General features: G+C 46.5%; 1 protein-coding gene across 4 annotated transcripts in view; it reads left to right on the forward strand.

The window, feature by feature from the left end:
* Nucleotides 1-13942, forward strand: part of bcas3 (BCAS3 microtubule associated cell migration factor) — a 196270-nt gene that overhangs the window by 116208 nt on the left and 66120 nt on the right. The window contains exon 23 of one of the 4 annotated variants that reach the window (XM_084673587.1): nt 421-1581. The exons of 2 other annotated variants lie outside the window; for them this stretch is intronic. In XM_084673587.1, coding sequence (XP_084529713.1) covers nt 421-425 — 5 coding nt within the window. In that variant the 3' untranslated portion in view covers nt 426-1581. Of the gene's footprint in view, nt 1-250; nt 399-420; nt 1582-13942 lie in introns of those variants that run through there. One more of the 4 variants, XM_084673586.1, reaches the window with a different exon arrangement.

Raw genomic sequence — 13942 nt, forward strand, 5'->3', positions numbered from 1 at the left:
ACATTTGCATTCAAGTAGCTTCACCCATTTGGATTTTTAAAAATTCTGGTAACATAAACATCTGGCCCCATTCCCCGATTGATGCTTCAGAAAGGCTGCATGTCCGGCGGTCACTCACTCCACCATGTTTACACCAGGGTTGATTGAAAAGGCTTTGCATGCTGAGGGAGACCAAGGCCTCATCACCAAAATTTAAAACACAACTGTTTTTTTTTTGTTTTTTTTTGTTTTTTGTTTTTTTCTTCTGCAGGTATACCCTAAAGGAAGGCCAGCTCTGCCCATTTGATCATTTCAGTTGGTTTTTGTTTCGCCTCCTTTGTTTCTCGCACAGCATGCATTACCATTCCACCATTTCCCTCCTTCCTTCCCTCCCTCCCTCACTCCCACCCCACCACCTCCCCCTCATTGGTTTGCCTTCAGTGTAAGAGAGAGAAGAGGACAGGCGAGGAGGAGGAGTGGAATGAAGGAGCACCACAGGCCAAGCACAGGGGGCCCTAGTTGAAAGAAGGACTTCAGTCTCCCCGCCTTTCTCTCATCCAGGTTAGGACTGCTAGGAGAGACGTGCTCCTGAACTGGAAAAAGGAGTGAAGTTATGCTTACTATGCTAACTCAAACATAGCACACAGGCTGGACCAGACCAATACTATTTTCTGTACATTTGCGGTTCTCTGCTCCCACTTGTGACCAAAGTCTAAGTGTCATTATAAGGTCATTCAAACAACACATTTAGAAGCAGAAAAAAAGTTGGTTGGACATTTTCTTTTTTGGAACTTCATAATTCGACCTCGACCAAACACTTTGTGAACCAAAATTAAATCAAAACTCACATTGCCAGTGAAACACAAGCCAACTACATGGAGAAACCAGGCTTGATGTCAACACATGGCCCCAAAATGGCCGCCAGCACGTCATAGCAGTGTCAGGGTTCCCCCCAGGCCACAGCTGTAAGCTGAGAGAGAGAGAAAGCGAGAGGGAGACAGTTGAAGTGGCCCCAGCTGTCTCTTATTGTGTAGCCCAAGTGTTCAAGTGTTATATGGCAGACACACACACACACAGCATTTGCCCCAAGCCACAGCACAAGGCACATATTGTACATATACAGTGTGTCTTATGGCTGGAAAGTATATGTGTCGTAGGGGGTTGGGGTGAGGGTTGGACAATGGGGTGGGCCAGTGCATACAGAGGGCAGAGCTTTTATGAATATGAACTTGTTTATGAGAGTAGTTCTCTCTTTCAAAATAAAAGTCCCCTTCATGACCCTTCCCCTACGTGGCCATAAGGATACCTCATCTGCTCACATTGTTCCTGTCTTACTTGTAGGGTTAAAGGATAGACCTGTGTGAGTGTTTATGCCAGAGACGGTTCATGTTGACACATTCATGATATTTTGGGTCATTTTTAAGATCCAATGTGTTTGTGTGGATCTGTGGTATTTTGTCTGATCCATACTGTGTTGTGCTGTTAGCACCTTGACCCTGTATCTGTATTGTTGCATTGTGACACAAGTACACTAGTATATATGGACATAAATGTTGTTGATGCACTTTCTAATTCTGAGTATATTGAGAACATTAAATTGAAATGGGCAACATCTGGTAATAGTCACATTTTTGCTCCATTTACACACACATGGTTACACACTTCTAAAATACAATGTGCATGCATATTTATCATATATTTATACATTGGTTATACACAAATACAAACTCAGATTCTCCACTCATGTTGAGGTTGTTGACCAGCAACCAGAATACTAGCTCATTTGAGCTGAGAGCATTACACCCTAACGCCATATTGTACGTGTGTGTATGTACGCATGTGTACTTGTGTGTGTGTGTGTGTGTGTGTGTGTGTGTTCATGGGTGAGAGACAACATCCTCACATCATGTAGGCCCCTGGCTCTGTGTGTGCGACCATGTGTTTATAATCAGCATCACAACGAGAGCCATGAGTGCAGTGTGTGGGTTTTTATTAATTATACATGGGGAAGAAGAGAAGGTGACTTGCTTTGTTTAAACACTTAAATTATCTATGGAGTCACCGGCTCTAAGGTCAATACTTGTGTGTTCGGTACTTTCTCTACTCTCACCCTCACACACACAAACAAATACTGGAACATACCGTTAAATACTTACTTTAAATAATTGCTTTCTCATTTAAAGGTACAATATCATTTTTACAGCCCCTTGCCACCCAGTTTAACTTGGTCCACTCCATTAACTCAAGAAATAAATCATTCTAATTATGGTTGGGAAAGTGTCCGGGATATTTTGTGAAGATTTTGCAATCAAATAATTGAACCCATTTCTATGCACGTTACAAACAGGAGGACACAGTCAGTGGGAATGGGTGAACATAGTTTCCTGTTCCGGACAAGTGAGGAGAAGTCCAGCACCTCCCATGATCAGCATGTGACTCCTGTCCTCTGCTGCTCCATTGGCTGCTGGAGGAGTCTGCTTGTCTTATCTACCTGCCTGCCTGTCTCTTTATCTGCCTGTCTTATCTGTCAACCTCTCCTACACATTACTCGGACCTGTGCCTTTTGACGCTACTGTTGAGGATATTATCCCTGATCATGCAAAAGTGTCGTATCTGAGCATGAACATTTCCCCTTTTGAACGCACCCCAGACCCGCTGAGACCCACAACTATCAACTCCCTGGTTTAGCTTGGAGCAGTTCCTCTTCTTCACATGTCCCCCTTGTTCTCTTTGGCTCTCCGGGCCTTCCCAATTTCAGCCATTATCCCTCTACTTTGTAATCAGCTCCAACAATTATAACTCCTAAAGACGCTCTGTGATTGCGTACGTGTGTATTTTGGAGGGCTCCTGTTAGCCAAACACAATAGCTCAGTTCGAGCAGAACCTGGCTGAGAGCAGAACCTGGCTGAGAGCAGACTTACTTTAACTAAGTAGGACCCTGTTCAGCGGCTGCAGCTGCCCTTTGAAGTGCCTGTTTCCCTAAATTACAGTGCTGCCATAATGAAGTATTACCGTGCAATTACCGCGACGACCAGTAAAACGTAGAGGTTGAGGGAGTGTGCAGGACTCAGACTGGCTCTCTGTAGAGGTTAGGTAGGAGAGAACGCGTTGGCAGAAGTGTGTTTTTGTGTTTGTGTGCATGCGTGCGTTACGTTACCAACTGTGTAGCATCTCCATTTGAGCATGGTGCCAGTGTTTTGCTTGTTAGAGTGAAGGAAGTGACTGGGGCACGTTGACAAGTCTGGTTCTTACGTGGTGAGGCCCATGCCACCACAGGGAACGTGAGCGCTGGTTTGTGTATTTTATGTGTATTTTATTTATTTTCGTGTTCAACAATGCATATGAGTTTCTCATCCTGTCTACTGGTAAGCACCTCTGATAGCGTGAGCGACTTGGAGCTCCACGTGTGTGTATGCGTTCACCAGCCAGCTGTAAAACAAAGGCCAGTCGCTCCTCAGTGATGACACACACACACACAGACACACACTCACCGGAACAGGCGTGTTTGGCTGCAGGCTGTGTCGCCCTCACCTGAGGAGCCTCTTGTCTGCTGAATAATCCAACACCCAGGACCTCATACATACTGCATGGGCACAAACATGGCGCCACACGTTGGCGCCCGCCTCCGCACTAACAACACCCAGATCCATTTTTCATCAACACCAGCCGCTTCACACATGCAGGGGGACGAAGATTTCAGGACAGAAGGTTGTCTTGGGGTTTAAAACTTTAAACACGGGACTGTGTCGGTTTTGTGGGTTCTTTCTGTTTGCCTTAGCTTTTTGTGTGTCTTTTGAAAGTTGTGTCTCCCAAATGGCACATGAATAAAGGTGCTTTTAAACACAAGTCCATATAAAGTGACTTACTGTCAAGTCAAACACACATTTTTGGTTTGCCAACACATTTTCAAGCCGATATATTTATAATGCATCTTTGCAATTACATTTTAACAAGGCCTGAAACATATAAATAAGTATTTATATACACAAACACAGTATATAAACACATTGTAAAATGTCAAAAAATATAAGATGTATTTTCAAATAGCTAACTCAACTATGATCATCGAACACCAACATGTCTTTGTGCTAATGGCTAACTGTTGCTCTTCCAGACAGTATTGCAACAAACCGGCTAAGAGCTAGCGTGCTAACAGTGGTGGGGTCAGCCACCCTTTAGCGAATCGCCCCAGCCCGGGGAGACCTAAATGAGAACCATGCCTCGCTTGGTTCAGGGACGGGAGCCGGGGGTCAGCAGCTGGCGGAGGATATGGCAATCATTTATAAAAATATGCTTTCTCAAGCCCACGAAAACAAAAAAGCCCCCCGAAACTCAACAGCTGGGAAGGGTTGGGAGTCGCCCTGAGGCTGGCAGGCCAGCTCCCCTCCAGATGGGGGAGGTTAGGCTGGGGCTAGGCCCCGCTCCACTTCCACTTCCGATTCCCATTAAGGGTACCCAAAGATTGCGGAGGAAGGAGGGAAGAGGAAGAAAAGCAAAGGAGCATGACTACTCTGTCGTCCCCCCGTCGTTGTCCCCCCCCCCACACACACACACACAATACACACACCCTACCCCAGTCTCTTCTCCTTCTCCTACTCCTCATCTCCTTAATCAAATAAAGCAGGAAGCTTCCGAGACAGAGAGTTGTGTTTATTGATATTTACGCCCTCCTCCTCATCCGACCCCCCTTTCCCATCTCCACCCCTCCTTATTTATTTTCAAAACACTTTTTCTTTTTTTTCGATACTGAGGAATTTAGTAGCCTTTTTTAGGGACACATGTGTCTGCAGTCACTGGATGTGTCCAAACATTGCCCCCATCCCCCCCTTCTGTAATAGTTATATTCTCTTAAATTGAGCCACTGGGAAATTAAGTGAAAACCTTACATCTGTTTTGTGAGTGAATGGCAAACACAGGTCAATTTATTGTAATAAGGGGCCATCATGTGAAATTATATGACTGTGCGGAACGGGCCTTAAACAAGAATTGATGACCTTCTCTCTCCGCATAGCGTTGATCAAATGCACACATACACGTACACACACACACACATACAGCACTCACACGTTGTGGCCTGCTGCGAGTATTGTATTACCACTAGTTACTTTTAGTCTTAAAAAAAAAAGTTGAAATTGCGTCTTTAAGGAGCTCACTGAGGCTGTTCAGAAGTGGCCTTAAGTGGAAAAATGGAGGCGAAATATGCCGGGAACTGACAGGCAACCCTAATGCAGATCTTATGCGGGATGGTGCCAGAAGAGAAGCCCATCGAACACAGAACAGAGAGATTGACTCAGGGTTGCTGAACCTGGCAACCTGGCCCTAACACAGTTATTCGATCTACTTGAAATGAAAGTCCCCCATAGCATTTGGTAATAAGGGTTTTTTTGGAGGGGAAATCTGGCAACCCATGCTCGAAAGTCGTTACTTGATCCATGTTGAGAGAGCCCTTTAACGGGTGATACGGGCTGTGTGTTGGACATATTAGTGTCAGCCCTTATGCTTGTTATTTGGATGGGACCTCGGCTATGATTCTACAATGTGACCGTATTGAAATAACAAACAGTGTGTGGGAGAGGTATGAATATTTCGAAGCCAAAACCTCCTTCACTTCCTATACAAGCGGATGAGTGAAGACTAGGGCAGTTTTTAACTTTTTAATAGGAATATGAAAGGCCAAGAATAAATACTCCTTGGCTTATCCTAATGTAGAAATCATATGTGTGGCTGTTTTGAAAAGGGAAAAGGAATTGATGTTGTGGTCTGGGGTAGGAATGATACCATAACCCACATTTAATAGTGGAGCGATGCAACAATGAGAACGTTTTTGTTGCCAAATCGGATGTCAATTTTGTTCAAATGTCGACATCATATTATTCTTTTATAAAGTGTTTTATTTAAGGTGGATGAAATGGCATGTGTTTCATGTTATGTTATGTTAGGGATGTTCCTATTGACGTTTATAGGTTAGGGGTGTTATAAAAGGCAGTGCATGAGAGCTGATCTTTGAATGACAATGGAGCACTTCTTTCACAAGCTTGTGCTGCTGTTGCCTGTCTTGTTGTTTTCAATGGTCCTTTGTGAGTGGTCATCGAGAACATACAGCTAGATTTCCCCTTCCAGCCAACACTGTGTGTCTGTCTCTCTGACATCACACCCGGTCTGTGCTAGCATTGTTTGTCTTGTACGTGTGTGTGTGTGTGTGTGCATGCGTGGTGCCTGTGTCTCCTGATAGCACCCAGCGGTAATCTAACGCTACCTGCAGCCATGACCCACCATCCCCTCTGGGCCTGCTGCTCAATGCTCACTGCTCCCAAAAGGTTAAAGGTCACAAGCCCTGTGACCTGGTGAGGTCACTGTCCTGGGGCTCTGTTTTTCTCCCGGAACGATTCCGACTGCCCCTCCTACAGACATTACAAGCCCATTAGGGGAGGAAATTGAAAACACGGTCCCTGCACACACACACACACACACACACACATGCACACCCTGGGACACCATTTGTAGGTCCTAATTGTGAAGTAATTAAGATGGACCTGAGGGGGGTGAGGGGTGAAGGGTGAGGCTGGGGCAGGAGAGGAGGTGTGTGTCTCCCCCACCACCCAGCCCAGGACACTCACAGGGCTGGAGCGTGTGTTTGGGTTAGGCGGGGCTCTGACATTTCATTTGGCTTTGACTCCTTGTGAGACACATTGGAAAGGTCACAAGGTGTATTAAAATCATGACATCCTTCATACTGAATCATATATACATTTGTATGACATCATTTTTGTAAATATTCATCGTCTTACCAAACAAGCGTTTCATTTACCAGTCTCCAGCTGCTACGGGCATCCTAAGCTAACTCCGGGCAATCAACAATCCTGCCCCCAACACCGGAGCTCTCCACAGAAACATACGTGGCAATTTGGCCATCACTTCGTATTAGGTCTAACCAGGCTTTGTGAACCCAGGCCGAGCTCCACACACACACACACCACGCATGTAACATTACCTTTCAGGGTCCAGGAAGTCTCTCCTTAAGCCTAGCAGTCTCTCCCCAATCCCCTTACGTATTTACATGTGTAACTAAAAGACAAGGTCTCACCTTTAATGAAAGAAAACAGCCCTGGCCTTGCCAGTTCATTAGCCCCAGCCTTATTGAGTTAGAAAACAATGGCGGACTTGGAGGTTTTCATGCACCCTGATCTGACAGTGAATCTGCTGTTCACTTACCCACCATTTTAATGCTTTTTGCTGCGTAGTCCTGATTATTTGACAGGGCCCTGGGTATACAGTCTTCAGTAGGCTCTTGAGAACTTACTCATGAACTTAGTTGTGAACTGCCAAAAACAAACTCCTTGGGACAACGCCCCATCCAAGTACCTGTTTTCAACTCCTTCTTATTGACACGTTGTCTAGCTCTACAAACTCATGTTTACAAACTCATGTTGAATACCTCATTTTGACAAAACTCCTGTCAGAATTTTTTTTATGCGGCTAAGTGAGTGAAAAAAGTCCTGTACTCAAGTACAAAAAAAAAGTTAACTGGAGTCAAAAGGTCCAGATGTAGATTCATGGGAGAAGGATATCAAGTGATTTTTGTTAAAAGTTTCCCATGGGAACTTGATTGGTGGGGGAGGGTAATGGAGGTTATTGGAGGGGCTGGGTGCTGATATTGGTCAAAAGTTGAGTGGTGGATGTTGTGGTAATTAATTTGAAGAGTTTCCTAATTACCAGGAAATAACTAGGGAGCTCCTCTGTAATTGTTTGAAGTGACATGATTAAATAATTGTTTAAAGCATTTAGCATAAAACCGGCTAGCAAGAAATGTAATTACTTCGCACACACAAACATTCTCTCTGCTTTTGTGTAAGTGAATAGAGTTAGTGTGTGCAGTGAGCGAAAGTTGTTTAATTGATTTTTTTAAACAATTTATCTCAGTTAAGTTTTTGATAACAGTATAAAAACAGGATTTGTTCTTGTGGATTATGTGAGATTGAGAGGACTGTGTGTGTTTTGTGTTAGTATTCAGAACTCACTGACTCACTGTAAACAGACACCTATCAGCAGCTGGGCACTTGGTTACAAGAACTACTGACCCCACCACACAAACACACACACGCACACACACACACAGTCCATCAGGCACGCTAATCTACTGTACAAGACCACACATACGCAAACACCCATAAACATAGATCTGCATGACTACACACAGACACACACTCTCTCTCCTTCTGTCATTTTATCTCTGTCCTCCCCAGTTCCCCCCACGAGACACTGCCATGTTTACTGGCTTTACGGAAACATTCGCAGGAAGGAGAGAGTGCCTCTCTTCACCTCCAAACCGTGTTTTTTTTTTCTTTTGGTATTTCTACATCAACACTCGAGCCGGTTTATTTGTGCAGAACAACAACGCTACAAGGATTTATTGCAGCCCTAATCTAACGAGAATCTGGGGGCGAATTTCCGAAAGAATGGCAGTCCGAATATGCCTGGGGAGAATGTAAACAGGAGGGGAGAGTAAATTACACAAATAGAGATAGCTGTGAGTTCCTCACTTCCAAATGTTTTCTTCCTAAAGGAGGTTGTGGCGTCTCGTGAGGACTTGCCAGGAAATCACTCCAAACTCTCTAAAACTTTATCGCTCGAGTGTTCTGTCCACAGAGCTCGCTTAAAGAGGAAGTACTGTACAGGTCACAGGTTCAAGCCCAGTTCACTTGTCTCACACTCTTTTATTCGAGTCAAAAATATAGGTCGGTCCCTTAAAGGTGTTTTATGGGTCGAACTGAAGTAATGTAATGTTGGTATGCTCGTCGCGTTGTGTTGCACATGTCGTTGGCAGATCCAAACACATATTGATGATTGTAAACAGACACAAACAGAAACACACATACTGTACACAACCACCCTTGCCCCAGACGCCATAGGAAGTGCAACAGCTGGACCTAAGTGCATAAATCAGATCTGTCCTCTCTGTCCCTCCGTCTCTAATTATTGATGGAGGGGAACTGTTAATGCCTTGCATGTGGTTCTCTCTCTCCCCCCTCTCTCTCTTTCTCTCTCTCTCCCCCTCTCTCTCTCCCCCCCTCTCTCTCTCTCTCTCCTCTCTCTCTCCTCCTCCCTCTCTCTCTCTCTCCCTCTCTCTCTCCTCCTCCCTCTCTCTCTCTCTCTCTCTCTCTCCCTCTCTCTCCCTCTCTCTCTCCTCCTCTCTCTCTCTCTCTCTCTCTCTCTCCCCTCTCTCTCCCCCCCCCCTCTCTCTCTCTCTCCCTCTCTTTCCCTCCCCTCATCAGCTCATCACTCTTAAACAAGTCTGTCTTTATCATCTCTGCCAACACGCTCCCCAGGCCCTGAGCCCTCACAAGCCACCAGCACGGCGCAAATTACAGCCTGCCTCTGCTGCCCCGCGCTGCTTCACTCACCCCCAAGTCCCTGTACTTAAAATTAGGGGTCTGGCCATAAAAAAGAATCTGCTTTGGGACGGTTTGATGTACTCCCAAGGCTTGTTTCGGGTGTGCATGTTTTGGTTTTAAGACGGTCTGTTGGCCCCCCACAGCATATCTCCAGACAGAGTATGTCTTTGTTGTCAAGTTTGTTTAGGGGACTGCTAAGTTTTTTTGCCATTTAAGGTGACTTTGGGTCTCCGCAAAAGTTCTTCGAATAGAATGAATGAGAGAGAGGGAATGGTACAGTGAGGGAGACAAAGAGAGAGACTACAGTTGACTACAAACAGTGGCCCTTTTCCTTGATCACGAGGTATGTGAAAAATGTGTAATGCCCACTGAGCTGACTTATATTAAAGTGAGGACGTTTCCAGAGCAAGTTGGAGTTTGATGAGCTTGTCCTGGCAGCCTGCCCTGTCTGGGGAGCACAATGTGTCTCCAGGCCAAACAGGAGACTCTCACCCATGCTGTCCTCGCTCGCTACATCTGAATTCAGGCCCGGGAAGCTTAGTTTTGACTTAAGAACATAGATCCATCATCCATCACTCCAGATGAGCAACTGCTCAGTTGTCTGCTCAGCCACTTCGTAGATGTTTAAACTGTACATGAACTATTGATGTAATGCTGTGCTGAAGAAAACACAAACATTTGTATTTAGTTTTTTTTTTTTTTTTTTTTTATGTATTTATTATTATTGACAATAACCCAGCCTAATTCCTCCCTCGTTGCTTGGAGAGCAAACTTTGCATATAAGGTTGTTTGCATGTCAAAGGTCTTAACATGAGCAAGTATAATTTACTTAATCCAATTATAAATATAAAAAGAAGGATGCATGTTATATATAATAACAATAAAAAGCATTGCATTTCAATAAGTAAGTCATGCAGGCATAGCCTTTAAGAACCTGTCACATTTTTGATGTCTTATTTCTGTGAGTGATGCATCCATTCAATCATAGTCTTAAAGAACCAGTGAACCCAGCATCAGGGCTTGAGGTTGTCAATTTTCAGTGTTTTTCAGATACATTGTCCCCAGACAAAATTGGAGCAGCGGGGTTATGTATTACCAAACCCCCAGAGCATTTGAACGGATACACAATGAGCTCGTAACGACGCTCTCGACCCTCCAGGCTCCGAGGAGAGTAAATATTTGGAGAGGCATACTTGAGGGGAGGCGCTGCTTGCAGTTAGAAGGCCCTTCAACTCCTGGCTGTCCTTGGTTGGGAAAGAGAGAAGAGAGGTTGTGGATACAAACTGTGCCGGCAGCCACACACACACACACACACGGATGGACAATCGGATGGACATGCGGGGCGTAAACAAGCCTGTATCCTGTGGAAGAATACATGACACACACACACGTGTACACACACACACACGTGGACACACACACATGTACACACACATGTGGACACACACACATGTACACACACACGTGTACACACACACACGTCTACTGGACAGAATTTCATTTGGAGAAACTAAATGACATCTTGTTGACCTCTCTCCATACCCCCATGTCCTTCCACCCACCCTTTCTCTGACTGTTGCCTTCTTGCGTGAACCGTGGCCCTTTGGAGCGATGAGTCAGGAAAGAGGGGGCGGCAGCAGGCCCTCCAGGGCTCGTCTGAACTTCCTGTGGAGGTGTAAAGGATAAAGAGGGGCGCTGGGAACAGAGCGAAGCGCGGAGATGAGTGTCTGAGCCGGGCTTAGCCGGCGTGTTTTGTGGCCCCCACTGCCATCCCCGCCAGCTATGCTATTCTGCGGGCTTATGACACTTTTCTTTCTCTTTCTCTCTCTCTATGTCTCTCACCCCAAGCAGTGGTTTTTAAAAACGGGAGCTAGACTCACTTTGTACTCGTCGGGCACTCCTAAAAGCCTCTCATCTCTCTCGTTTTCTCATCCCCCCCCCCCCCCCCACCACACTTCAAAAGCAAAAGCTGTTTTGTGCTGTGAGGGTTTGTATGGGTCACGGGTAGTAAAGCCGGGTGGAATCCTCTCAGCATGGAGCCCTGTGTTCACATACAGCACTTTACTCTGGTCCAGGCCTGGCCCAGGCCTGGCCCAGGCTTGGCTCAGGACTTAGCCGTGGGTCAGCAGGACTGGACAGAGTGGACCTATCCTGGCCTGTGTGTGTGTGTGTGTGTGTCTGTACGCTTAATGAGCTCAGGCAGTAAGAGGCCTCACAAGACCCCTCACACTCTCTCTCTACCTCCTGTTAATGGGAGGGATTTAATTCCACCCAGACACCGGTCATTATTTTAATAAAATACAATTACCACCATTATGGGGACAATTGAGTTTTGTAACTGCCCTTTTCTCTTAACCACCCCCTCACCTCCCCTCCCTACCCCATCCCCTATCCTGCCTACCCATTCCTATTCCCCCACCCCCCACCCCACTCCCCACGCCATCAAATACCCCGCCCAACACTTAATGTCAGAAAGTCAGGTCACCAGGCGTGGGCCAGTGTAGGCGGTCAGACTGGGAACACACACAGCACTGTGGCTCCCCAGGGAATGTCATTAAAGTGTTGAGAGCGTCCTCTGTTTGTGTGGCCATGTCACGACGGTGGCGAGAAGTGTGTTTTAAAATGTGTCTCAGTATGGTTTATGGTCGCCATTATCCATATGGTTGTCAATCTGGGAGAGGTAGGGAGGGGGGTTCTGGGAGGGGGTTGCGAGTCAGGGTGACAAAAAGACGACCCTGGATAACTGGGACCCCCTTTGTTTCGTCCGTGTGCAACGGCTGCGAAATATGATTTCAGATTAGGACCCTGGGGCAGTCCTCGTGAATAGCCGGCCTTATTTCGTCTTCATTCTTTCTTTCTTTTCTGTCTTTTCTGCCAGTATTGTAATGAGCAGGGCCAGCCTGAGGACGGGAACTGGGATAAAGCTGTAAGTGTTCTGAGGTCTGGACGCCACTAAAGCCGCCGCCGTCGCTGCCTCGTAGGCGCGAGGAAGGAATTTGGGGATCTGTCATCTGCCAGACATTAACCCTCCTCCTCCTCCACTTCTCTTCTCTCCTCCGGCCATCGTTCCTTCCTGTGGAGCTTACACTGACCTTTGTAGTCCAGGCGCACAATAACAACATGGTGCATCCTAACCCCACTTCCCAAACCCCCCACCCCCACCCCATCCCAGTTTAGAGGACTTTCTGGACCTTGTGAGTGGCCTGAAGGGGCATTGGAACTGGGGATAAAGGGGGGTGGGGGTGGGAGGGTGAGAGGTTAGGATCCAAGGAGGATGAATGGGGACGCTGAAACAGACAAACAAGTAGACGAGGAAAACACGACATGCCGATGTGGATTCCTCTCGCGTGGAATCTTACACAGCATGAAATGTTTATGTTTTGTGTGTGTGAAGGGACGTGTGTGTGTGTGTGTGTTTGTGTGCTCTGCCTGGAAGTTTCCCCGCTGCTCCGTTTTTGCACAGTGGCATGGAAACGGCCTCATCGTTCTCTCTGAGCTGAAGACATACAGACGTGGAGCAGGACATTAAGATTTCACCAGCGCCTCCTCGCTCTCTCCGTTCTCCGCCTCTCTCTCTCTCTCTCTCTCTCTTGCTCTCTCTCGCCCCAGCCGTCCCAAGGGGGCGGAGTAAGCTCTCAACGTGCTGGTGGAGGAGCAGTCGGCCTGAGGCACATCCTCACAGATCGCAGTCAGAAAGAGAGAGCGAGAGAAAGGAGGGAGGGAAGAAGCAAGGGTATCACGGCGGCAGGAAAAGGGCAGCCTCCACTTGGGAGAGCAGCCTCGGGCCTCCTGCTCGGCCCCCGGGCACTTCTCCACTTTTAGACGCCGTCTCTCACTCTTTTCTTCCCTCGCTCACACCATCCTTCGCACTTTGCCTTTAATGACGTGCGCCTTTTGAGTGCTGAGCACATGCGTGTGAGGATAGAAAAAATATACGGTTTTACAGGCTCAACCAGCGAAAGGTTGCGCACCCTTAAATGACAGGGTCTGGTCGACCTTTGTTGTTCTTTTTCTCTCTCTTTCTTACATTTGGTTTTATAATAAGAGAGTTGAGGTACCTTGGAGGCCAAAATAGATTTGCCTTCTTTTGCTGTCCCACTATTTACTTTTACACAACATTAGCACCCAGGGCGCACATGTAAGAGACCTCTTGGAAAGTACAGTGTGCGGTCGAAGAGAGGGATTTGTTCAAATTAGCCTCTTAAAGATCACGTAACATAAGTGGAAGCAAATGTGGATGTCTTCCCATGATTTCCTTTCGATGCTCAGCCAAAGCCCTGGCCCAGCTTGAGGTTCTGCTCCAGCACTAAACACTCTAACCCTCTAGTCTGGATCTTGACCTAGTCCTAGATAGTCTTTCCACCGGTCTCAATCCTGATCTCTGTCCAAGCAACAGCCAGAACTTTACTAACCATGCACTTTACCATTGAAAACCAATCCCAGCTCTGTAAATGCTGTAAATGTTTAGCTCAGTAATCTTGAGCCCAGTTGTTTTGATCCGGATCTGTAGTGGTTTCCCATCCCCAGCTATGACGAGGTCCTGGAGCAAGGTGAGATAAAGAACCTGATTG

Source organism: Hypomesus nipponensis, chromosome 15 (assembly GCF_054491055.1).
Source record: "Hypomesus nipponensis isolate SF chromosome 15, ASM5449105v1, whole genome shotgun sequence".
Classification (NCBI taxonomy): domain Eukaryota; kingdom Metazoa; phylum Chordata; class Actinopteri; order Osmeriformes; family Osmeridae; genus Hypomesus; species Hypomesus nipponensis.